The 22,665-nt window shown below is 40.6% G+C and overlaps 3 protein-coding genes across 5 annotated transcripts in view; 1 reads left to right on the top strand and 2 right to left on the bottom strand.

Moving 5' to 3' along the window:
* Positions 1 to 1,082, bottom strand: part of kif26bb (kinesin family member 26Bb) — a 32,561-nt gene extending 31,479 nt beyond the window's left edge. For 2 of the 3 annotated variants that reach the window (XM_058091713.1, XM_058091714.1), the window contains exons 1-2: positions 669 to 1,082; positions 176 to 490 (exon numbers count right to left, since the gene is read on the bottom strand). In XM_058091713.1, coding sequence (XP_057947696.1) covers positions 176 to 490; positions 669 to 728 — 375 coding nt within the window. In that variant the 5' untranslated portion in view covers positions 729 to 1,082. The remainder of the gene's footprint in view (positions 1 to 175; positions 491 to 668) is intronic. The other variant, XM_058091715.1, reaches the window with a different exon arrangement.
* Positions 1,083 to 1,415: 333 nt separating this feature from the next.
* hnrnpub (heterogeneous nuclear ribonucleoprotein Ub) lies at positions 1,416 to 10,523 on the top strand. Its single transcript, XM_058074602.1, has 14 exons — positions 1,416 to 1,998; positions 3,010 to 3,124; positions 4,544 to 4,623; positions 5,356 to 5,495; positions 5,758 to 5,857; positions 5,951 to 6,063; positions 6,784 to 7,047; positions 7,139 to 7,258; positions 8,252 to 8,380; positions 8,459 to 8,627; positions 8,719 to 9,015; positions 9,089 to 9,363; positions 9,440 to 9,577; positions 10,363 to 10,523. Exons 1-14 carry the CDS (start codon positions 1,545 to 1,547, stop codon positions 10,411 to 10,413), a joined length of 2,445 nt encoding a protein of 814 aa, XP_057930585.1. The 5' UTR covers positions 1,416 to 1,544; the 3' UTR covers positions 10,414 to 10,523.
* Positions 10,524 to 12,083: 1,560 nt separating this feature from the next.
* On the bottom strand, positions 12,084 to 15,449 carry lft1 (lefty1). Its single transcript, XM_058074634.1, has 4 exons — positions 15,182 to 15,449; positions 14,855 to 15,101; positions 14,532 to 14,771; positions 12,084 to 12,714 (listed from the first exon to the last, which is right to left on the bottom strand). The coding sequence occupies exons 1-4, from the start codon at positions 15,447 to 15,449 to the stop codon at positions 12,390 to 12,392; spliced, it is 1,080 nt and encodes a 359-aa protein (XP_057930617.1). The 3' UTR covers positions 12,084 to 12,389.
* Between the last annotated feature and the right edge of the window lie 7,216 nt (positions 15,450 to 22,665).

The raw sequence follows: 22,665 nt of genomic DNA, 5'->3' as shown, positions 1-22,665 counted from the left end.
GATGTACTGGAGAACTGCCCCAATGTGAAATTGCCAGGGAACTGTGTAGAATACTTAATACTTCCATAAACATACACCACAAATACACCACAACAACATGCTGAAACATCTAAAATGGGCTATCGAACATTATCAATCATTAGGTCACCAACATGTGAATCCCATGAAGACAAACCTTGCAGGAGAAGTGATGATGCACAGACAGGCTGAGAGCTTGTTTCTTCAGAGCCACAAGAGTAGCTGAGCATCTTTCACAACATGCATCTTTCCTCTCAGACCTTCCGAGTCCAGGATTCGTGTTTCTGTGGAGAGTTTCACCCAAGGACATGATGCGTTCTCCCACGGAACCAGGGAGAGACTTGTAGGACGGGACGGCGTCTCCTCTTTGGTGATACATGCTCCTGAACCCCCCTGCACCCTCGGGCGTGGGGCGCTCTTTCGGATTGTCTTTAATAGTTGAACAAACTCTTGAGAATTCACAGTGATGTTCCTGATAATAAAAGAGTCATTAGAAAGACTCGTGTGGTGGAAAACGCATCAATGGACGTTGCAACCACACCCAAATGTTTTTTTTTAATCAAACAGTGAAACAATCGTATCCCTTTAAATTATGCACCATGTTATTTAAAGTGAATAAAAACATATTTTAAACAATAAACATGACTTACCAAACGTTTTCCCCTGACCGAGGTTGTAAATGTTTCACCTCCTCCTGTCAGAGATGACATGACAACTTGTTAATATTTAAAAAGACATCCGAACAAAGGGTGGTTGCACTTTGGTGTGATTTTGCCAAAGCTCTGTTGATAAAAAGAAGAAATATCCATCCCATGGCGGGTTGAGATGAAGAAGATGGAGCAAAAGAGTGAGGAGACACTGTCAGAGGTGGCTGAATGACAATGTTTGAGGACGGAATGAGCGCCGGGTGAAACGCTCATCATTTTACACTTTCACTTTGCAGGACATCCTCAAGGGGGCGCCAAAGTCTTCAGACGCTGAAGCTGCAGCATCATCATGACCGGCTGTATTGTGGGACACTGGTTCTCCAATTTGGGTGCAAATATCGTGTCAAAATATACATTAAAAATAGAAAGAATCTGATATTCGGTAAGACAACATTAAGTAAAGTTGATGAATTAATATGTATTTGAATTTAAGAACTGCGGCAACGTACAAACAATTCAAACACAGAAATCCATCTATGTCCAAGTCCAACCAATGTATTTTTAATTTGTATACGTTCCATTATTGCGTCTAATAAAGTACATTTTAAAGTGTAAATGTACCTAAAGAATTTAAGTTTTCCCCATCTATCAATCCAATGTTATTGTTTTTTAATGTTCTCTGGTGTTGTCTCAAGGTGGCAGCAAAATCAAGCTGCGCAGTTCCACCGTCATTACGGTAGTGACGTCAACGCCCTCCCCCCACTACTTGATCGTCAAGCCGTACCATTTGGCGCAGTTTCCAGCCATATCAGCAGAACAAAGGCCGTTCAGTTATTTATTTCTTCATTTCACACATTTCTTCATAAAAAAAAAAACACGATGAGTTCCATCAACGTGAAAAAGCTGAAAGTCAACGAGCTGAAGGACGAACTGAAAAAGCGTAATCTCTCCGACAAGGGGTTGAAGGCCGACCTGATGGACCGCCTGCAGGCCGCCTTGGACGAGGAGGCCGCGGCCGCCAGTGACTCGCTCGAACAGGAGGCTGCGGAGGATGAAGGCTTCGAGCAGGCCGCCGACCAAGAATGCATGGGGGAAGAGGAAGAAGGCGAGGGTGAGGGCCCGGTGGAAGAAAGCATGGAGGCGAACGACGTGGAAGGCGAGGGGGAACAAAACGGTGGCGGCGGCGGCGGGAGCGACGACGTCGTTGCTGAAGATGAGGAGATGGGCGACGGGGAGGACGACGACGAAATGGACCCCATGCTCAAAGCCGATGTCGACGACATGGAGAAAATAGACGCTGACGACGGTGAGCCGGAGGAGCAGTCCACTGAAGGTGAGTCGCTTGAACTGGTGTTGAAATTGTGTTGGAATAGAAATGAACGCCTCACGACACCGCGGCCATGTTGAAAACGGCGGCGTGACCTCCGATAGGTTAGCATTAGCTTCACGTACGATAGCACATCAAAGCAAAGTTTACGTTTACCTCCGAGCTCAACTTAATATTGTTGATATTTTATATCGTTGGCCAATTACCATTGGTGATAGAAAAAGCTCGTACTTTAGTCGTTAACAGACGAGAATTGGTGGTGAATGTTAGGTACCTCGCTCGCAGGGTAGCGTCATTTTCTTTGTCTGGGACAGTCTTGGGGAGCCCGTTTGCCGGTTGGTTAGCGCGGTGTTTTCCGCCATTTTATGTTACATTTTCAACGAATATCTTTTGTCGTTTTATCGCTAGTCGCTCTGCATTGGTATACATATTTTTTAGGCCAACATCGTCCGCGAAAATCAATGGTCCCGATATATAAAATAATAAACATAAATGATTAAAATAACCCGAAATTGCTTATTTAGGCGACATGAATCGGCGTAGAATAGTAATAATCGTTTAGTCACTCGACTCCAATAAACCTCAAATTGTAAGCCTTCGTCCGCCATTTTGAGTCTACATATATTGGGAACGGGTTGTCAGTGAAGCCTGCATGGTGCATTAGCCTTATACTATCTAGTACAGTGAACACACCCCACACTAATATTTAACCCCTTTTATAGGGTTAGTGTTCTCATTCAAAGCTCAAAACATGTTTCCCCAGCCCTTGTGGCCACTGTTTATAAATGTAAATGTGGACCAGCTTGCATTGTAATTACTCCCTGGTCATTGCAGTTGTCTTATTTATTTGCACTGTGTAACTATGATGAGGTGTTTCCACTTCTTTAGCTAAATGATGGTCGACTCTCTGTAAACTGATCTATAACGGGCTTTGTGGGACAGAAAACCCCCCACTGCCAGTCCGACCTCTCTCTCAAAAGGAGCACCTCATTCTATATCTTTGTTCTATTTTCAAAGGGGATGCGGACAAAGACACGAATGCTGATCAGAAGAATAAGAAGGGTGTTAAGAGACGCCGGGAGGAACATGGAAGGGGCTACTTTGAATTTATTGAAGAGAACAAATACAGCTGGTAAGGATGGGACAGAGCAAAATGGCCTTCAGCATCCCTGAAGTGCCATCCATGTATTGGCTTTAAGCGCCAATGCACATATACCTTGCTAAAGGACAATCCTTTGCATAAATAACCACTTTTGTCATGTTTTTGGGGGTTATCCCTGACTGCTCAAAGAACCTTACCATTTATCTTGTTACAGTGCCCATTCATATTGTTTTCAACTGCAATTCTGTAGCAGAAGTGCATCTGTTCCTCATGACACTTAACGTTTTGGTAAGCCAGTTGTGTCCTCAAGGTGATTCAAGGCTGCCCTCAAAAGAACCCAGAGGGATCTAGCAGATGTTCATTGAAAATGGAGGGGGCGGGGCTTGGGGGTTCATAGCTGAGAATGGCGGGAGGAGGGGTCCAACTGCTGCAGGGTAGCACACAAGGACGCTGCAAAAATGTCTTTAAAAAAACAACAACAACCACCGAGGATATCGCTCTTGACCGTCCATCGTTTGCCTCGCAATGATCACCTCCCCCACTCTTTTGTATGATGTCAAGATGATGTTTCTGTCGAGTATCGTGTGTGTGTGTGTGTGTGAGAGAGCGAGAGATGTCATGGTGCGAGTGTGCAAGGTGTGTTAAATTTTTTTTTTCTTCTCCATTTCCCCCCTGTGCTGGTGATGTCATGCATGGTGCGCCTGTGAGTAGTGTTCTCATTGCGTTAAATGTTCAAACTTAGTTTATGTACTTCATAGAAGCAGGCACAACTTCCTACTGTGTTTATTATAGTACCGTAGTGATTACATCAGGCATTTTAGCATTAACCCTTATGAGTGACACCAAGTATATTTGACCCACTGGCTGTGTATTATAATAATAATAATACTGAGCTGAAACAGTTTTCCAGAGCCCCCCCCCCCACACATTTCCCCACTACATACTCTTCATACTGGTTTTACCCAGGGATGCCTCATCCTACTAAGGAAAATAATTCCAAACGGACAAGGTTCTTTTAAACCCTCCTGTGATTTAGGGGCCTGATCTTGTGCTACAGATTGGGTAAGTTACTGTAGCCTGCATTTCTCCACATTCTTATTCATATTCAATTACTGTGACAACTTGTACTACATTTTGTCAAGTCACGTGTTCAAGAATGCAGCACAAAAAGAATTAATTGTGTTGAGTAAGATTAAAACACAATGACGCTATATAAAGTTACATTTAAGGCTTGCAGAGGAGCTGTTTTCTTTATCTCCTTACATGTAGATTTCACTGGATGCTGCAAGGTAAGTGTATCCCAGAGGCCACAACATGCACTTGGAGGCTCATTAAATGTTAAAAATTTCTAGTGTTCAGTTTTCCCCCACTTCTTTCCAGCAAGTGGCACCCCTCCAGCTCAAACGACCTTCATCTAATTGACTGTTATACGGTCTTTCTTTTCTCCAGGGCATCATTTAAGTCTCCCGTGCCACCTTTGGAGGAAGAAGATGAAGAGTTTGATGATACTAAAGTCTGCCTGGACAACTGTGAGTCACATCTAATGTGATAAATGTCCACACATTGACTTTTATTCTCACCTTTGTGTTTTTGGGTTTCAAAAGTACCGTATTAGATGACTATTGTTAGTGAGTAGAACATAATACAATCAGGAAGTAATGATAAATAGTTGTATCACAATTTTCTAACTGTTGCCGTGTTTCCTCATACATTCACTGTCCTAATGAATGCCGCAAATAGATTGTGGTGCCTGTTCTCCCTCACTCAAACACAGAACGTACCTGGTCTGCCAGAGGATAAGACAGCAGGAGGGATCAGCGTTTCTAATTTGGCAACTTTGTCGCCACATTTAGCCAGTAACCGTTTACACTTAGATACTCTTTTGGGGACTCTGACTTGAAAGCATGTATCGTTCTTCTCAGCTACCATCAAATAGGTGCTGTTAAAGAAGTGACGATAGAGTTGATAGTTGCAGAATCTGGAAGATCTAGAAAGCTTTGTGTGCGGTTTATGTGCAGCTGCTCTATAGGAGTCCACAACTCAATACAAATGGCTGAAAAATAGCATAATAGATCCCATTAAAATGTTTATTTTGTTGCAATCTGGCACTAATTAGAAAAGAAATAAAAAAATTAGCTTGATATCGTGGTGGGTGTGCGCCGAGTAGAACGGTGCACTGTGGTCTTAAGGTAACTACTTGGTTGTATTACGTATATGCTGGGATGCCAATATCAATGTAAATGTGTGTGTTGCATTTCTAGACAACTGTGACCTGCACTTTAAAGTGTCACGAGACCGCTACAGTGCCTCATCACTCACAATGGAGAGTTTTGCTTACCTCTGGTCCGGCGGCAAGGCCACATATGGAGTGAACAAAGGCAAAGCCTGCTTTGAAATGAAGGTACGGAAACTTTATATAAAGGACATGTTTATGTTTGATCTTGCAACCAGGCCTGGGACAGTTACAGGTTTGAAGGTATACCACAGTTTGAAAACCATAATTTTGTATTTACTCAGCACTGAACAAAATGACACATAATTATCATCAAACTGTGACCAATACATATCATACAATGAAACCCGTGCCTACTTGCAGCCGTTCTCAAATTGCACTCCATAATATGTCGAAACTGTAATCAATAGCCACATGATTTGCTGTACAGATCACAGAAAAGATTCCAGTGAAGCACATTTCCAGCAAGAACATGGAAATCCACGATGTACAGGTTGGCTGGTCTCTCTCTGCGGCATCACTGCTGCTCGGTGGGTTTCTTCATACTGGTAAATAGTGTGTTAAATGTCATGTATGTTGCACCTTGTTGACTAACAGTTCCATGTTCTATCGTCACTATATAGGTGAAAGCATTCATTCCTATGCATACTCTGGGAAGGCAAAGAAGACCACAAACTCCATGACAGAGGACTTTGGCGAAACCTTTGATGAGAATGATGTCATCTGCTGCCTTGCTGTAAGTCATATGCCCAATTTAGTGTTGTCAGTACAGCTGTGTATTTGATAATGGTTGATTTCTGAGGTGATGGTACATTTTCAGTTTGATCTCAGGGAAGAAGTACATTTGAAACACTTCTATGCTAGGACTACGTTATGCTAGCCATAGCATTTCAGTATGTGGAATCAAACTATGGAATGGATTGAGTAAGGAAATCAAACAATGCACAACGATGAGCCAATTCAAGAACCAATACAAGCAGTTGTTTGCTAAATACAAGGATGAAGAGTCTTGAACCAGTCATGATGTGCTATATATATCACTATATTGACACTTACTATGGTACCCATTATGTCATTGGATGCTCATATCACCTAGTAAAAAATGTAAAAAAAAAAATAATAATAATAATAATAATAATTACATTAAAAAAATAAAAAATAATAAAATAAATAAAAAACAAAAAATGATATTAGGAAAGCAGGAAGTGAACAAATGTAACAGTTACTGATTGTAAACGTACCAGATGGAGGGGTAGGATTTAATAAGCTTTGCTTCTTCCTACTCCTTTTGGGCATGTGGAACTGTGAACTGATTATGTGATGCATTCAATTGTAATCTGATGCATGTTCAAATGAAATAAAACCATTACCATAGTTTGGAAGTGACGTTAAGAGCTTACGGACACGTCTTTTGATAACCGTGACCTAAGAATTCTGCCGTGTCGGCTTCCTGTAGGACTTTGAAGGGGAGGAAGTGGTTCTGTCCTTCTGCAAGAACGGCGGGGAGCCAGCAGAAGCCTTCCGCGTGAGCAAAGACGAGCTCAACGGCCAGGCTCTGTTCCCTCACGTCATGTGCCACAACTGCGCCGTGGAGTTCAACTTCGGACAGATGGAGACCCCGTATTTCCCCCCGTCCCCGGGATACGATTTCCTGCAGCAGATTCCGGTTGATGACCGCTTGCGTGGACCACTCGGGCCGCAGACCAAGGCGGACTGTGAGGTAGGCTGGGCGGGGGCATAATGAGGATGTACAGTGCAGTCCAATTAGTGTACATTTATATTATCTTTTCTCTCTTAATTGTCTTGTGTAGATCTTGGTGATGGTTGGCCTGCCAGGGTCAGGCAAGACTACGTGGGTGAAGAAGCACGTCCAGGAGAATCCCGGCAAATACTACATCCTGGGCAGTGACACGATCGCAGAAAAAATGATGGTAGGTTCTGATTATAGGGGTGTTAGTTCATGTCTACAGGGCTCTAATGCTAAATATTTTTACAATCATTAACAGATTTTCTATGCTGTGACTCTGTAAACAAAGTACAAGATTTGATTTATTGGGGTTGGGTCTGGAACCAATTAATGCCTATAAACGTCTGCTCGCCCTTGCACACATTGACATTAAAATTAAGTGAAAGGTGGTGGTTAACACTAAGAACTAGCAGAAGACATAAATTCAAGGCAAACTGGTTAGTTATTGGCCATCTTGAGTTCCTGTAATACTAGTTGTGCAATCTGGTGTAAACGATTAATAACTGGCGTATAATGGTTGACTATAGGGGTGTTAGTTCATGCCTACAGAGCTCTAATGCTAAATATTTTGTCAATTTAACATATTTTTCTATGTTGTGACTCTGTAACCATACAGCATAAGATTTGATTTATTGGGGTTGGGTCTGGAACCAATTAATGCCTATAAACGTCTGCTCGCCCTTTGCGCGCGTTGACATTAAAATGAGGTGAAAGGTGGTGGTTAACACTAAGAATTAGCAGAAGAAATGAATTCAAGGCAATTCAAGTTCCTATAATAATAGTTGAGCAATCTGGAGTAAACTATGAATAACCGGAGTGTAATGGTTGACCATAGGGGTGTTAGTTCATGTCTACAGGGCTCTAATGCCAAGGATTTAGATGCCCATTAACAGATTTTCAATGCTGTGACTCATAAAATGTGTTTCCGCAGTATAACATTTGATTTATTGGGGTTGGATCTGGAACCAATGAATGCCTATAAACGTCTGCTCGTCAAGTCAGACTAGTAGATGGTGTCATATCTCTGCATACTTGTTAAACAGCACGTTGACCACAATGGCAGGAGGTGTCCACCTGTTGTCCCTCATACAACACAATAATACATCCTGGCGATACAGGTTGTGGGAAAACGGATTTGTGGACTATTGATGCTGATTTCTGTAATCCTGTCACACAGCTCAGCAGCCTGAACCGCCAATCAAAAGAATTCACAAAGCTGACAGCCATTTCTCAGCGTGCGCCACTTTTCTTGGGGAAGTTCATTGAGATTGCCGCCCGTAAGAAGAGAAATTACATCTTGGATCATGTAAGTTATATTTTTCTACTAATATGATATTTGTAATGGATTTCTAAAAAAAAAAAAAAACTGTTATGATCTCCCCAGACAAATCTGTCTGCCCCCGGCCAGAAGAGGAAGATGTGCTTGTTTGCGGGCTTCCAGCGCAAAGCAGTGGTGGTGGTCCCTTCCGACGACGACTATAAGGAGAGGGTCCAAAAGAAAGTTGAAAGTGACGGCAAGGAAGTTCCTGAAAATGCTCTTCTAAAAATGAAAGGTGAAATAAGCCCCCCCCCCCCCCCCCCCCCCCCCCCCCAGATGGACCCATCCAGAAGATGTTTGTGCGGCTAACGGCGTTCCTCTCACAGGGTTTTATTGTCTACCTGAGGAGGGCGAGAGCTTCCACGAGGTGGTCTTTGCCGAGCTGCAGAAAGATGACGCAGTCAAGGTACTGGAGCAGTACAAAGAGGAAAGCAAGTCAGCCCTGCCTGCTGAGAAGAGGCCCAACCAGGGAAGTTCTACACCCAAACGAGGCGGGGGTGCCCGTGGAGGTGGCGGCGGCGGTGGCGGCCGCGGAGGCAAGAACCAATTTGGGCGCGGCAGCGGGCCCGTTCAGAGAGGCGGAAACCGTGGAGGCTTCCAGAGCAGAGGCAACTTCAGAGGAGGTAGGAGTCACGTGTGATACACCGGCGGAACGTACCATGTATTGCCTTTGCTTGACGTGTCGTCCGCCCGCAGGACCCGGCCCCCGTGGTGGCTTCAACCGCCCCCCTCGTGGCTTCCTGCCGCCCCCAGCCTTCAGAGGCGGCTTCCCCAACCGCGGTAACTATAACCGTAGCGGCGGTCCGATTCCCAGCCTCAGCGGATCCCCCAGAGGCGGACCAATCAGGGGCAACATGGGACCCAGAGGCGGGCACATGAACAGAGGCGGCGGTCACATGGCCAGAGGGAACATGGGCGGCAGGGGTGGAGCCGGCATGAGTCGTGGTGGCAATAGAGGACATCACAACCAGGTTGGTTCATCTTTCGAGGAAATCTTCATCAGGATGCATCGTATTATCTTTTCATCGTTTTTTTTTTTTTTTGCAGTTTCAGCAGAGAGGCGGCGGCGGCCGTGGCAACTACAACAACAAGAATGGGAATTTTGGCAACAGGAACAGCGGCAATTTTGGCAACAGGAACGGCATGGACAAAGCCCAAGCCTTCAACCAGAGCTGGCAACAAGGGGTCGGTACTTCCTCAACTATCTGCTGTCACTTTGCATTTATACTCGGCACATAAACCTTATTTCAGTAGGTTGGTTCCCCCATAGGACCAATTTGTGGACCTTTCCACTCAATCGGCACCATTTGCTTCTTGTAAATCTCTTTAAAATCACTATCTTTTTTTCAACTCTAAATCTGATTAGGCAAGTTCCTATGCTGAAGATGACTCGTGAGTTAAAGGACAGTTTGAAGTTTTTTAGTAGTCCATTGAAGGAAGTTTTGAGGGTGTATTCACTGGATACTAAGGATTGACCAATATATCGGGCCGATATTTGCGTTCTTTACTGAAAGAGCAAAAGCAGTATCGGCCACAAATATCAGCCTTAGCAAAATCGGCCATCAGCTAAGGGTAATGGGGGGGAAATCGGTATCGGCCCAAAAAATCAGTCAATCCCTACTGGATACCCATTTGTCCTGAACGGTTACTTGGCATTCTTCATTTATTGAATTAAGACAAAACACCCTAATTATTATATATATGTATTATATATTTGTTACCATTGTCATTTTTTCATTTATATTGAGGGAGCAAAAGCAGTATCGGCCAGAAATATCGCCCTAAGCAAAATCGGCCATCTGCTAAGAGTGATGGGGGGAAAAATCGGTATTGGTATCGGCCCGGGAAAAAAAAAAACATATCGGTCGATCCCTACTGGATACTCATTTGTCCTGAACGGTTACTTGGCATTCCTCCTCATTTATTGATTTAAGACAAAACGCCTTCATGGATTTCTCTTCTTCCTGCAGTTCTGGAACCAGAAGCCATGGAGCCAACAGTACCAGCCCGGATATTACTAACTAACACTACACTTTCTCTGACGGGACTGCTGGCCACACTGAAAACCACTCTAGCCACGGACCAATCCTCCTTCCTTGCCTCCTTTTCGCTGTCTTTTTTTTTTTTTCTTCATACAAAATCCACTTTTAAGAATCTCAACAGGAAGCATGACTGACGAGCAACATGGTCCACATTCCACTCCCTGGGGAGGAGATCTAAAAAAAAAAAGACACTTGGGACGCATTTGTTTTTCTTCATGTTGTATATTTCATTTAATTTTGCTTTTCACTCCTTTTTAAACCACATGCTTTTAAAAAAGTTTGTAACCTAAAGAACCACATACACATATATATACACACACCTTTGCCCTGCCTGGTACGCTTTGTTTCCGGGGGGGGGGGGGTCAGTTTTATGTGGTTTTTCTTTGGCTTTGTTATGCTGAATTGTACATATTTGTTTTGCGTAGCTGAAAAAAAAAAATCGCTAAGTGAAAGGTTTGTTAGAAGGTGATATTGTTTTGTCAATGGAGTCCACTGTCCAAGTTCTAGCTGCAGATGAGTTCCTTGTTAAATGTAACCCAAACTTCATAGATTTGCAATAAACTCCACTTTGGCTCTTTTTTAAAAAAACAAAAAAACATTGTACATGTCCTGCTTTGATATTTGTTGGCGCATTTTATTTTATTTTTTTTTTCACCAGCAAACCAAAAAGGGCTACATGGTTCACTTCAATCCCCCCTTTTTTTATATACAGTATCTACCTTTATTATTTTCCTTCTTCTAAGGGATTTTAAAGCATGTAAATATCAACTCCTACTGTATGGTGATGAATGTTATAGTTTACCCGCTTAACTGCTGTGTCATCCACTTATGTTTAAATGTTGACGGTTTTTTTAATATATATACATAAACATATATATTAGGATAATGCAATACCTTGTTTCCACACAAGTCAAATAGCTCTATTTTTATCGCTTTATGTTGCAGTTTATCAAGGCCTCGTATTATGAAATGATCAGCGCTACAGGTTACTTTTTTTTAAGTTGAGTGCGGTTTATGGTAATAAACATTGTTTATTCATTACAATGGCATACATGGTGATTTTTTATTTAACTATTATATTTCTTATGCATATTATTAAATGAACTTTGCACACCCCCAACCTAGACAACAACAGACACTCAAACCCTTTGAGAGGCATATTCATATGCTATACTATCACATGCTTGCAAAATACTTTAGTGAAATAAGTGAAAAATATATTACATTTATTTCAATGCAGACTACGTGGCAAATTATAGCATCAGGAAGTAGCTTGTTTATTTTTCATCTTATTTTGTGTAGAAAAATAAAAAGATATTTGAAAACAGTGGAATGTTTTATCAGAGCTTTTCTTGTAGAAAATCGGAACCAAAGCAAAGTTTTTTAAAAAATTTTGTTTTTAATAAATGCCTTTTTTTTTTTTTTTGGAAAACCTGATGCGGCCCAGCCTCGCCCAGACCCTATCTCCAGTGCCGCCCCCCCCCCCCGGTAAATTGAGTTTGAGACCCCTGCTGTAAACAAAGCAGGCAGGCAGCTGTATGTGCTAAATCATGCATGTTAATGTTCATCACAAGTGTATGTGCTTGTTAAAAAAAAGACATTTTAGTGAAACAAAATAGTTTATTTTTTCAAACATAAATTCCTTCATATTATGTACAACAACATGTCAAACAGAATTTGCACTCATGCAAAAAAAAAACAAAAAACATATCAAAATGTAGAAAATATATCTAAAAAAGTGCTGGGAGAGGAGTTGTGGTGTGTTTAAATAAGAAGTACTTGTTTATAATCCATTAAATATACCTTGAAACAATGTCGTAATACAGTACATCCCCACTTAGTCAACATTTTCCAGCAGGAGGATGCTTTCACAAGATGTGAGATATATGAAAATAGATATTCTTACGGGTGTGTCCATTATTTTCAGGTAGTCTTAGATGATAACGTGTACAACCTCACACGATGGAAACATTGTCCATGGTGCACGCGCACCTCTCAACGATCATATTGGGAAACTCGGCCACTTCGATCTCCGTGTAGTCCCCCTTCTTCACCAGGTACATGATGGGCAACGGGGCGCTCTCCGACACCGTGCACCTCCTTTCGCCGTAGCCGTAGTTCCGCTTGGGCTGCCTGCAGCCTCCGGTGCACCTGAAGGCCTGGTAACCGGCCGGCTCGATGATCCAGTACTGCGTCCACGTCAGGGCGCGGAAGTCGATGTAGTACTGCTCCCTGCAACAGGCGTCTTTGTTCTGGTGGGCTTCGCAGTCGCCGCGAGAGCTGTGATGGAAAGGAAGAAGGCGGGTTAGATGGCTGCTGCTTGATTGGGTATCACGTAATCACCTGTATCATTTTGTTGCTATTATTACATTGTTGTATTTACGTATTGCTTATTATTTACTATCACAAGCAACAAATTAACAGCAAAATTATGTTAATTTTTTTTGTTTTATTGTGGTTTATAATAATATATTTTTTTTAATTCTCATAATTATATTTAATAAAATTTTAGAATCACCAACAAATTAAGGGAAAAATCCTGACACATTTGAAGTAAAAAAAAAAGTATCAATATAATTTACTTGGTATCGATGTTACAAAAAGTGCAGTATCGCCTATTGTGATTAGTCGGTTAGTCGTCCATTACTTCCTGGTTTTTATACAAGTCGTTTCGCTAACCTTCTCGAATTTTCCTATCAATATTCCAATCGAAACTATGCGCTAAAAGTGACTTTTGTAATACATAGATTATTTTTCTTCTCTAATAAGTAAAAAAAAAAAGTATCAATATAATTTACTTGGTATCGATGCTATACAAAAAGTGCAGTATCGCCTATTGTGATTGGTCAGTTAGCCGTCATCTACTTCCTGTTTTTTTATACAAGTCGTTTCGCTAACCTTCTCCAATTTTCCTATCAATATTCCCATCTAACCTATGCGCTAAAATTTACTTTTGTAATACATAGATTATTTCCTGCTCGAATAAGTTAGTATTTATCGTGTTATTATATGTATTTGTTCACTCATTATCGGCGGAGTAAGCTAACTGGCTAGCTAGTCGACGAGTGTCATGAAGACACTGCCCCTAGCGTTTAGGCGGTGAATGTACAATTATATGTTGCTACCTGTGCTTCCATTGTAGTAACACTTCCGTCAAATACATTTAAATGCGTACTATGTGTTAAATTGATTTGAAAACTACTAAAATGACACCCCTACTATAGGTGGCAGGTAGGGTTAATTGTCACATCTCTCCAATAATTTAGTATTTATCGTGTTATTATATGTATTTGTTCACTCGTTATCGGTAAGCTAACTAGTTAGCTAGTCAACGAGTGTCATGAAGACACTGCCTCTAGCGTTTAGGCGGGATTGTACAGTTATATGTTGCTACCCGTGCTTCTATAGTAGTAACACTTCCGTCAAATACATTTAAATGCGTACTATGTGTTAAATTGATTTGGAAACTACTAAAATGACACCCCTACTATAGGTGGCAGGTAGGGTTAATTGTCACATCTCTCCAATAATTTAGTATTTATCGTGTTATTATATGTATTTGTTCACTCATTATCGGTAAGCTAACTAGTTAGCTAGTCAACGAGTGTCATGAAGACACTGCCTCTAGCGTTTAGGCGGGGATTGTACAATTTTATGTTGCTACCTATAGTAGTAACACTTCCGCCAAATACATTTAAATGCGTACTATGTGTTAAATTGATTTGAAAAATACTAAAATGACGCCGCTACTATAGGTGGCAGGTATGGTTAATTGTCACATCGCTCCAAAAAATTAGTTTTTATCGTATTTGTTCACTCATTATCGGCGAAGTAAGCTAACTGGTTAGCTAGTCGACGAGTGTCATGAAGACACTGCCCTTAGCTTTTAGGCGGGGATTATACAATTATATGTTGCTTTATATGTTGCTACCCGTGCTTCCATAGTAGTAACACTTCCGTCAAATACATTTAAATGCGTACTATGTGTTAAATCGATTAGAAAACTACTAAAATGGCGCCCCGCCCCCTCCTATAGGTGGCAGGTAGGGTTAATTGTCACATCGCTCCAATATCCGGTATATCAAAAGCTCCCTTACCCGTATTCTTCGAGGTTGAGTGTGTAAAGGACGAGCTCCGGCTTTCCCAAGGTGTTGTCCGTCTGCTCCTGGGTGGTAAAGTGGACACTCTTGGCCACCTCTGCCGCGTAGCTGCCAGGTCTCTCGCCCTCGATCCACACCTCCAGGTGCATTGGCGTCTTCTGCTGAGCTTTGGACCAATAGTGCACGGCCTGGGTCACATCAAAGCTCTTCCATCCCGTCTCGTGAATGGGGATCAACCTGTGAACGTTATTAATTAGATCCCATGTGACATTTCATTATGGCCAGCCGCAGGTGAGAGACCGGATGTTGTCACAACGCACCTTGAGTCCACCAGCGAGGTCCTGTTGGAGCCGTTGGGGAGTTCCTCGACCCAGTAGACGCTGACCCGGGCGTTGCTGACCGGCCGGTGGCTCTTCCTTTCCACAGCGAGTCGCTTGCTGTGTGACGCCCGCTGATAGAGCTTGAGCTCGGCCATGGTCACTTCGCTGTTGTCGGGGATCATCGCCTCCATGTCGAACACCATGCGATGCCGGGTGGTGTCAGAGTACACATACTCGCCGGAAATATCTACAGAAACACCACTTTTGTTACCACCAATCGTGCGTAATAGTCGCGCGTAAAATTACGCACAATGACAAATTTCTTACCAGCATTGCCGGGGATTCCTCTTAGAATACCAGCCAGGCTCGGCAAAGAGCGACGCCTCCTGCTGTGGTGCATCTTCAGCATAGACAAGTACTTGTTTCGGATGTGAACCGGGACCACCAAGTTCTCCAAATCCCGCTTGTGGATGTTGGGGATCTCATCCAAACCCAGTTTGCGCAGAAGCGCGTCCTTCATATCCTGGTGCGTGAACGCTTGGCTGAAACCGAGGAGAACGAGGGTGCAGAGAACGCAAGCGCGGATGAAATCCATTAGGAAGATCTTGAAGCAGTGATGACGCACAGGAGTGGAGTGGACTAGGGCGCCCTGACACCTCGCTGTGGACCCCTTTATATCTCCACGGCCCCCCCCAGTAGTTTGTGGAGGAGGAGGGAGGGGGGCTTATCAGAACAAAGGTGCGACAATGCAGGAGCCATCCACAACAGGATATCTTCAAACAGCAACAATTACACTCGAGTGCCATCAGTGTAATTACTCTTGCTTGGTGGCATTTCATGATAGGAGTCTGCAGGTAAAATACACACTTTTACACGCCATTTTACACTTTTTGGCCTGTTTTGCACACATAGATGTAGTATTATTTGTCAGTATTTTTTTGTACATGCATCATTACATGGGAGGGACAGTGCAATAAATGGACATTCTAGTAACTGGATTCAATAATAAGGTTTTTATTTAATCATAAACAATATGTATAATGTAGCTGGAATTTGTACTCATTTTGGTTTTGAATTGGTAATTAAAATTTGTAGTTGTAGTGCAATAGTCATGTGAATTTTTAATAGTTGTTGACAAAAACTGGAGTTGTTTACATAAATTTGTGATATTTTGAATGAGAATCTGCGCTAGTTGTCAACAAAAACCTTATGTAAATTTGTGGTAGTTGTGCATGTACATTTGTTTCCATGGTTGATTTAAAAAAAAATGTCATAATTGTTTGTGTGAATTTTGGATTGTCGTCGCCAAAAACTCTTGTTTATGTAATTGTTGTTTATCTTTAATTTGTAGTCATTCAAGTAAAGGAGTTGATAGTTGATAGTCTAGTAGTCGTGTCCAGATGAGTCCTAGACAGACGATGATGTCTTGACCCTGTGACTGTTGGAGTGCCCACACATACACACACACACACACACATACAGAGAGTGTGTTGTGTACATTCCACCAGACGATGTCAGGCAGCAGACACACACACACAGATCTTATTTGTGTCTGGAGTTGTGCTCTTGGTATGGCGGGCAAGTGGATCAGGATCAGGTGTGTTGGTGATTTTTCCAGGAGGAAACGGAAGCGCGGTGACAGATGTATGGAAGGAGGGGGGGTGATATCGGGGGAGGGTTTGAGGATTTTTTTTTATAGGATGTTTATTCCGACCCTTGTCAGCCCATTCTTGGCCTTCACTCCAGCAGATTAAAATTATTAGCCAAACAGACAGTTAATCCGGGGGGTGGGAGGGTTCGGAAGGGCTTGGGGTGGGGGGTGCGGGATGTGGATTGGGGCAGGCTCTTCACAGGTTGGTGATTATCTGATTCCATTGCAAGGATTTGCCTTTTTTGTCACACAAACATTACAAGAGGGCCCACAAGGCCTCCCTGTGATTGTGTATTGGCTTTGTTTGCTTGCAGATGTCAGACAGACTGGAGAAGCACACAGGAAGAACAAATGACAGATGAATGCCAGCCCTGCTGCTCCGACACAACTACTGCTATGTACTGCATACTACACTCCATGTATGTACTCCATATATACTGCATGCATGAGGATGAATGGAATTATTTGGAAAGTTGCACACATTTTAATGTTGCACAAACCTCCGTATACTGCATGCATAAGCTACCAATCCAGTCCACACGTATCAGAGATGCTCAATATGCAATTGGATGGAATTATTTGGAAAGTTGCACACATTTCAATGTTGCATAATCCTCTGTATACCGCATGCATAAGCTACCAATTCAGTCCATATATATCAGAAATGCTCAATATGCAATTGGATGGAATTATTTGGAAAGTTGCACACATTTTAATGTTGCACAAACCTGCATGCATAAGCTACCAATCCAGTCCGCACATATCAGAAATGCTCAATATGCAATTGAATGGAATTATTTGGAAAGTTGCACACATTTTAATGTTGCACAAACCTCCGTATACTGCATGCATAAGCTACCAATGCTGTCCACACATATCAGAAATGCTCAATATGCAATTGGATGGAATTATTTGGAAAGTTGCACACATTTTAATGTTGCACAAACCTGTATGCATAAGCTACCAATGCAGTCCACACAGATCAGAGATGCTCAATATGCAATTGGATGGAATTATCAGAGTTGGAAATTTGCACACATTTTAATGTTGCACAAACCTCCGTATACTGCACGCATACGCTCCCAATGCAGTCCACACATATAAGAGACGCTCAATATCCAATTGGATGGAATTATCCGATTTGGAAAGTTGCACACATTTTTATGTTGCACAAACTTCCATATGAGAACCAATATAACATTCTGGACGGCAGAAAAAAAAAACATAGTCACATGATCCCGTATGTTATTTTTAATGTTGTTATGTTTATCATCGGCCGACAATATCCCCTAATATCCCGATGTCCCTTATGTACAGTATATTTATAGACTCACATATACACATATATACAGTATATGTATGTTCCAATACTACATCATATGTGTATGCTACAATCTAGTCTATATAGGTGCAATATGCATGCTACAGTATATTGTATGTATATGCTGCGGTATAGTCCATATACTGTATATAATATCGACTATATATGCTGCAATATAGTCCATATACTGTATGTATATGTTACATTATAGTACATATACTGTGTGCACATGCTGCAATATAGTCCATATGCTACTAAAGTCTACGAGATGCAAGAATACATACAATTGTCCATGTATGCGCTGCAATATTTTGTACATATAGTATGTTGAAATACAGTCCATGTGTTGTATGTATATAGAATATATACAGTATGGAACATAAACTGGGATTAGATGGTTTGGAGACAGTGTAGCCCAAAAACGAACAGAGGTCCCCCCGAGTGCTCAATCAGAGAGTCTGATGGGGGTCTAACGTGGCGTCCAGTCAAGAGCCGGTCTAAGTACGCTAAAGCTACATTTGCTGTCCTCCCTCTGGATGACATTACAAGCCCTAATTGGCGAAATGAAGATGGCCTTTTTTGTGTGATATTTCTCAGTCTTCCTTCCTTCCCAGTTCAAAGCCTGCCGTCGATGCGGCGAGGTGCCATTTCTTCTCAATCAAAGCTCCCACAATCAACAATGGAGGTGTTAATTAACATGCAACATTTGCATCCAATTTATAGGCCGTTGCCTTCCATTTGTGCACACACACACACACATTGTTTGCGGAAGACTTGATACACACATTTACAACACGCAGCTCCACAGAGTCAATATTGAACCTGTGTTGGTGGTCACATTCTTCATTCCTCCGATCTCAACATCAAATATTTGAGGGATTGCTCTCTAGTTTGCACCCTAATGGCGGCTCGCTGCACCCGCAGACATCCTACATCCACCGCAATCATCATCGATCAGTCTGTCCGAGGTGGGAAGCGCCAGACCAGACTTGGTGGACACCCCCCGGACGACACAGTTATTACTCGACGACCCCGGGAGGGATGGACCATACTGCTCGTTTGATACCATATATTACAGGTATGCTGTTGCCGATACCGATACAAGCCGATACCGGGATGTGTGCCATGACATATCTCCTGTAGTGGAATGAACACATATTTTTGATATCGCTTTATGGTCTGGAAAAAAATCTGATACCGATATCAACCGATAACTATCGGTGCCATCGCTAATTATAATAAGTTGATGTTAGTAAAACACATTTTCAAGTTGGAATAAAATAGAAACACTGGAAATAATCCACAAAGTCAGATGAAATTTAGTACTTTTTTTACTTGAAAACATTCAAGATTATTGAATTATTTTATTAAAGAGATTTTAATCAGAATATAAAACACAAGAATATAGGCAAATGATCAATGCACTCGTTTTTTTCGAGTTTCGACCAATTCATTTTCTACCGCTTTCTCCTCACGAGGGTCGTTGGGGTGCTGGTCTTTGGGTGAGAATAATAATTTTAATTTTAATTTTAATTTTAATTTTCATTTTCATTTTCATTTTCATTTTCATTTTCATTTTCATTTTCATTTTCATTTTCATTTTCATTTTCATTTTCATTTTCATTTTCATTTTCATTATTTAATTCATTATATAAAATATGCTATATTTAATTGTATTAAATAAAATAAATAAATAAATAATAAAATAAAAATAAAACAATGAGTAATTATTATTTATATGAGGTGTCGATTTTGGACCAATATGCAAATTTGTGGAATTTTTTTAATGAGTGGAAATATGACTGGAAATAACCAATTGAGTCAGGAGAATTGCAGTAATTAATACATGAAATATATTTGCAATATATTTTTGCAATATTTCAAGCTCATTGAAAGATTTTGGTGCTTTTTTTGTAATTATAATCGGAATAAAATTACTTTTGTAAAGAATATATCCATATAACAATATGAACAACACAAAAAATAACCATAGAAACAATTTAGATCATAGAACCATTTTTATGAAAAATAACCATAGAAAACTATCCATCTGATCTTCTAGTATTGACCCGATACTGCCAGTACCCTCGGTATCGATGTTATCTCGATGTGGATCGACCCTCAGACAGCCATTCAAGTCGAGTCCAGTCTAATTGCATTTCAGACGAACAGAAGCAGCCTTTAATCCCACAAGAGTCGATTTAGACAAATAGGATCAGACCTGATTAGACAGCCGTAACAATTCATATTTTCATTAACTTTTCATTCATTGGCGTCCAATATACAAACTATAATAAAATACATACTGTATTTATGTATATATTATGCTGTAAGGTACACATATTATGTTTCAGTTACACTTTTACGGATGAAGTAAAAAAAACCTAGCTAAGCCAATAGACTCAAAAAGGATGCAGTTTTGCCTTTTAAACACTAGAGGGGAGTGTTGTAACAAAAATCATTCAATTGTATTAGACTGCATTCCTGGAACAAGTCCATCGGTTTTATCGCCATGTTGAAAAATAAAACAGCTGCCATTTAATAGAAAATCAATTATATTCGCAAACTATGATAAAAAAATTAACTCAACTCGTATATTTCATCTAACTTTTAAGCATATTTGACCACTCAGTAAAGCAAATCAGCAAAATATGTCAATTTAATTGCATTTATTTACCCCCCTTGAACACTTAAGGCCTAAATAGGACAAAATATTGGCAAAATAGGACTTTTGTATGAAATGTTGTCTTAAGGGGATGAAACTCAGCCACTTTTAAGAGGTTTTCCCTATTGGGGACCCTTGGGGGCCATTTGGGTTGTAATATACTCAGTTATAAATGCATATTTTTGTTGTTTCCTATTGTTTCCTATGCTTGGGTTCCCACTTAGACTCGGTGAGACTGAAATGGAAAGTATATAATGATTTATAATCATATCATTTTCATAGAACAACTAAAATGCGATTGCTCCACAGGTTCATGATGATAACCGACACGTTTCATAATAGAAACGAAATAGAACAGGGCTCTCAAACACGTGGCCCGTGGGCCAAATGTGGCCCGCAGGACACTAGTTTGAGGCCCCCGCCTTGATATGAAAGTTTAATGTTAGTTTGATATGGATGCTGTATGGTATCATGTACCCAGAAAAAAATTATTACGTTTGATTAATGTTCATGTTAAAGGTTAAATAACTGTTAATAGTTATCCTCCCTATCCGTGTGGAAGTGGTAAGTTTTTGGCTATTTAAGTTGAAAGGAAATAACTTTAAGGCTACCGTTTAGGTCGCTAGCTCTCTAGTTCGTGAGTTAGCATGTGTCTCAAGACACTGCAGTTGCGCAATATGTTGTAAATAAAAAGAGTATAAATGTGACTATAGTCGTGTTTTGTCATGTCTACAGGGCTCTAATAATGCTTTGTTCATTTTAATCTGAAAAAAATAATTTACCACCAACTATATGTGGTTTCTTAAGTTTTTATTATTTGCCGTTTTATTATTATTATTATATTTATTTATTACTGATTGATTGATTTTCTTTATTCTTGATTTGTTTATTTATTTTTAATGTTATTTTGTGTAGAAAAATAAAAAGTAAGATATTTGAGAACAGTGGAATGTTTTATCAGAGCTTTTCTTGTAGAAAATTGGAACCAAAGCAAAGTTTATTCATTTTTCTGTTTTAAATAAATGCGTTTTTTTTTTTTTTTTTTTTGGAAAACCTGATGCGGCCCAGTCTCACCCAAACCCTAGCTCCAGTGGCCCCCAAGTAAATTGCGTTTGAGACCCCTGAAATAAAAAAAACAACTACAAACCACTACAAACGGGATGTTATTAGTGAGGGATGATTTTCTCATTACAAGCCGATTTCACCATCATAACAATGACATGAAAGCATTTCAAGTCCAATTATTCCATGGTTTGTCTTCAAAGCAAGGAAGCAACAACTCCAATAAAAAATAATGTGAAGAGCTTTTGAAGAGTGACCCAAGCGCCGGGTTACAAGACGTGATGTATCCTAGACCAAGATTCAGCACATTTGCTTCTTTTTTTTGTACACTAGCACACAAAAAACATGTCCAAAGTGCACATGAATCCATCATGTGCACATTCTCCTGCTGTTCCAACATCAACTGAACGCTTCAAATGACCCACCACTCTTGAAATTGTATTTTTTTTTACATATTTTGTGCGTAAAAGTTGATTTTCTGCAATAGAAACACTTCCGAAACAGACAAAGCTTCATTCTCGTGCCTCCCCCTTGCTCTTATTTTCTATGGTGAATATTGGGCAGACCTCCATGTTGCCTGTTAATCATTCATCCGTGCACTTTGAGCGGCGATAAGCGCCTCGCTTTCAAAGAGCACGTGGCGAGATAAGTCAGTTCTTATGACATTACCGCCGTCAATCATATGCTGATTTGACTTGCAGAGTCCTGTGATCAACCTACTGGACCAATTCTCCACAGAAATGAACGTTTTTATGCATTTCTGCGTCTTCATGCATTCATCTCTTGTATTTAACATCTTAAAATCAATGCAGGTGACCCCAAAATATACATATTAGATTTATTACATCATATTTATGCATTTTTAATGCATTAAATAATTATCTTGGGTGAAAACTATATACCATAATATTTTTTGGGGGGTCAGAAAATTATGTAAAATTATGTAATAAATAAAAACACAATATTTAAAAATGTATATAGCACTACTTTGCTATATTTTATAAAATTTTAGTTGAATTTAAATTTTGAATTAAAATTTTAAATGTTTGCATTAAATAATTTTCTTGGGTGAAATCAATAAGCTTACGCTACAATATTTTTATTTTTGTCAG

This window comes from Doryrhamphus excisus, chromosome 1 (assembly GCF_030265055.1).
Source record: "Doryrhamphus excisus isolate RoL2022-K1 chromosome 1, RoL_Dexc_1.0, whole genome shotgun sequence".
NCBI classification, from domain to species: domain Eukaryota; kingdom Metazoa; phylum Chordata; class Actinopteri; order Syngnathiformes; family Syngnathidae; genus Doryrhamphus; species Doryrhamphus excisus.
Note: the sequence above shows the minus strand (reverse complement) of the source record. Positions and strands in the feature narration are given on the sequence as shown.

Bases quoted from the DNA above. Each gene is read 5' to 3' on its own strand.
- hnrnpub (XM_058074602.1), top strand. From the start codon at position 1,545: ATGAGTTCCATCAACGTGAAAAAGCTGAAAGTCAACGAGCTGAAGGAC. The intron at 5,858-5,950 runs GTGGGTTTCTTC...GTCACTATATAG, and splicing joins TGCGGCATCACTGCTGCTCG to GTGAAAGCATTCATTCCTAT. The intron at 7,259-8,251 runs GTAGGTTCTGAT...CCTGTCACACAG, and splicing joins CGATCGCAGAAAAAATGATG to CTCAGCAGCCTGAACCGCCA.
- lft1 (XM_058074634.1), bottom strand. From the start codon at position 15,449: ATGGATTTCATCCGCGCTTGCGTTCTCTGCACCCTCGTTCTCCTCGGT. The intron at 15,102-15,181 runs GTAAGAAATTTG...GTGTTTCTGTAG, and splicing joins AGGAATCCCCGGCAATGCTG to ATATTTCCGGCGAGTATGTG. The intron at 14,772-14,854 runs GTGCGTTGTGAC...TAACGTTCACAG, and splicing joins ACCTCGCTGGTGGACTCAAG to GTTGATCCCCATTCACGAGA.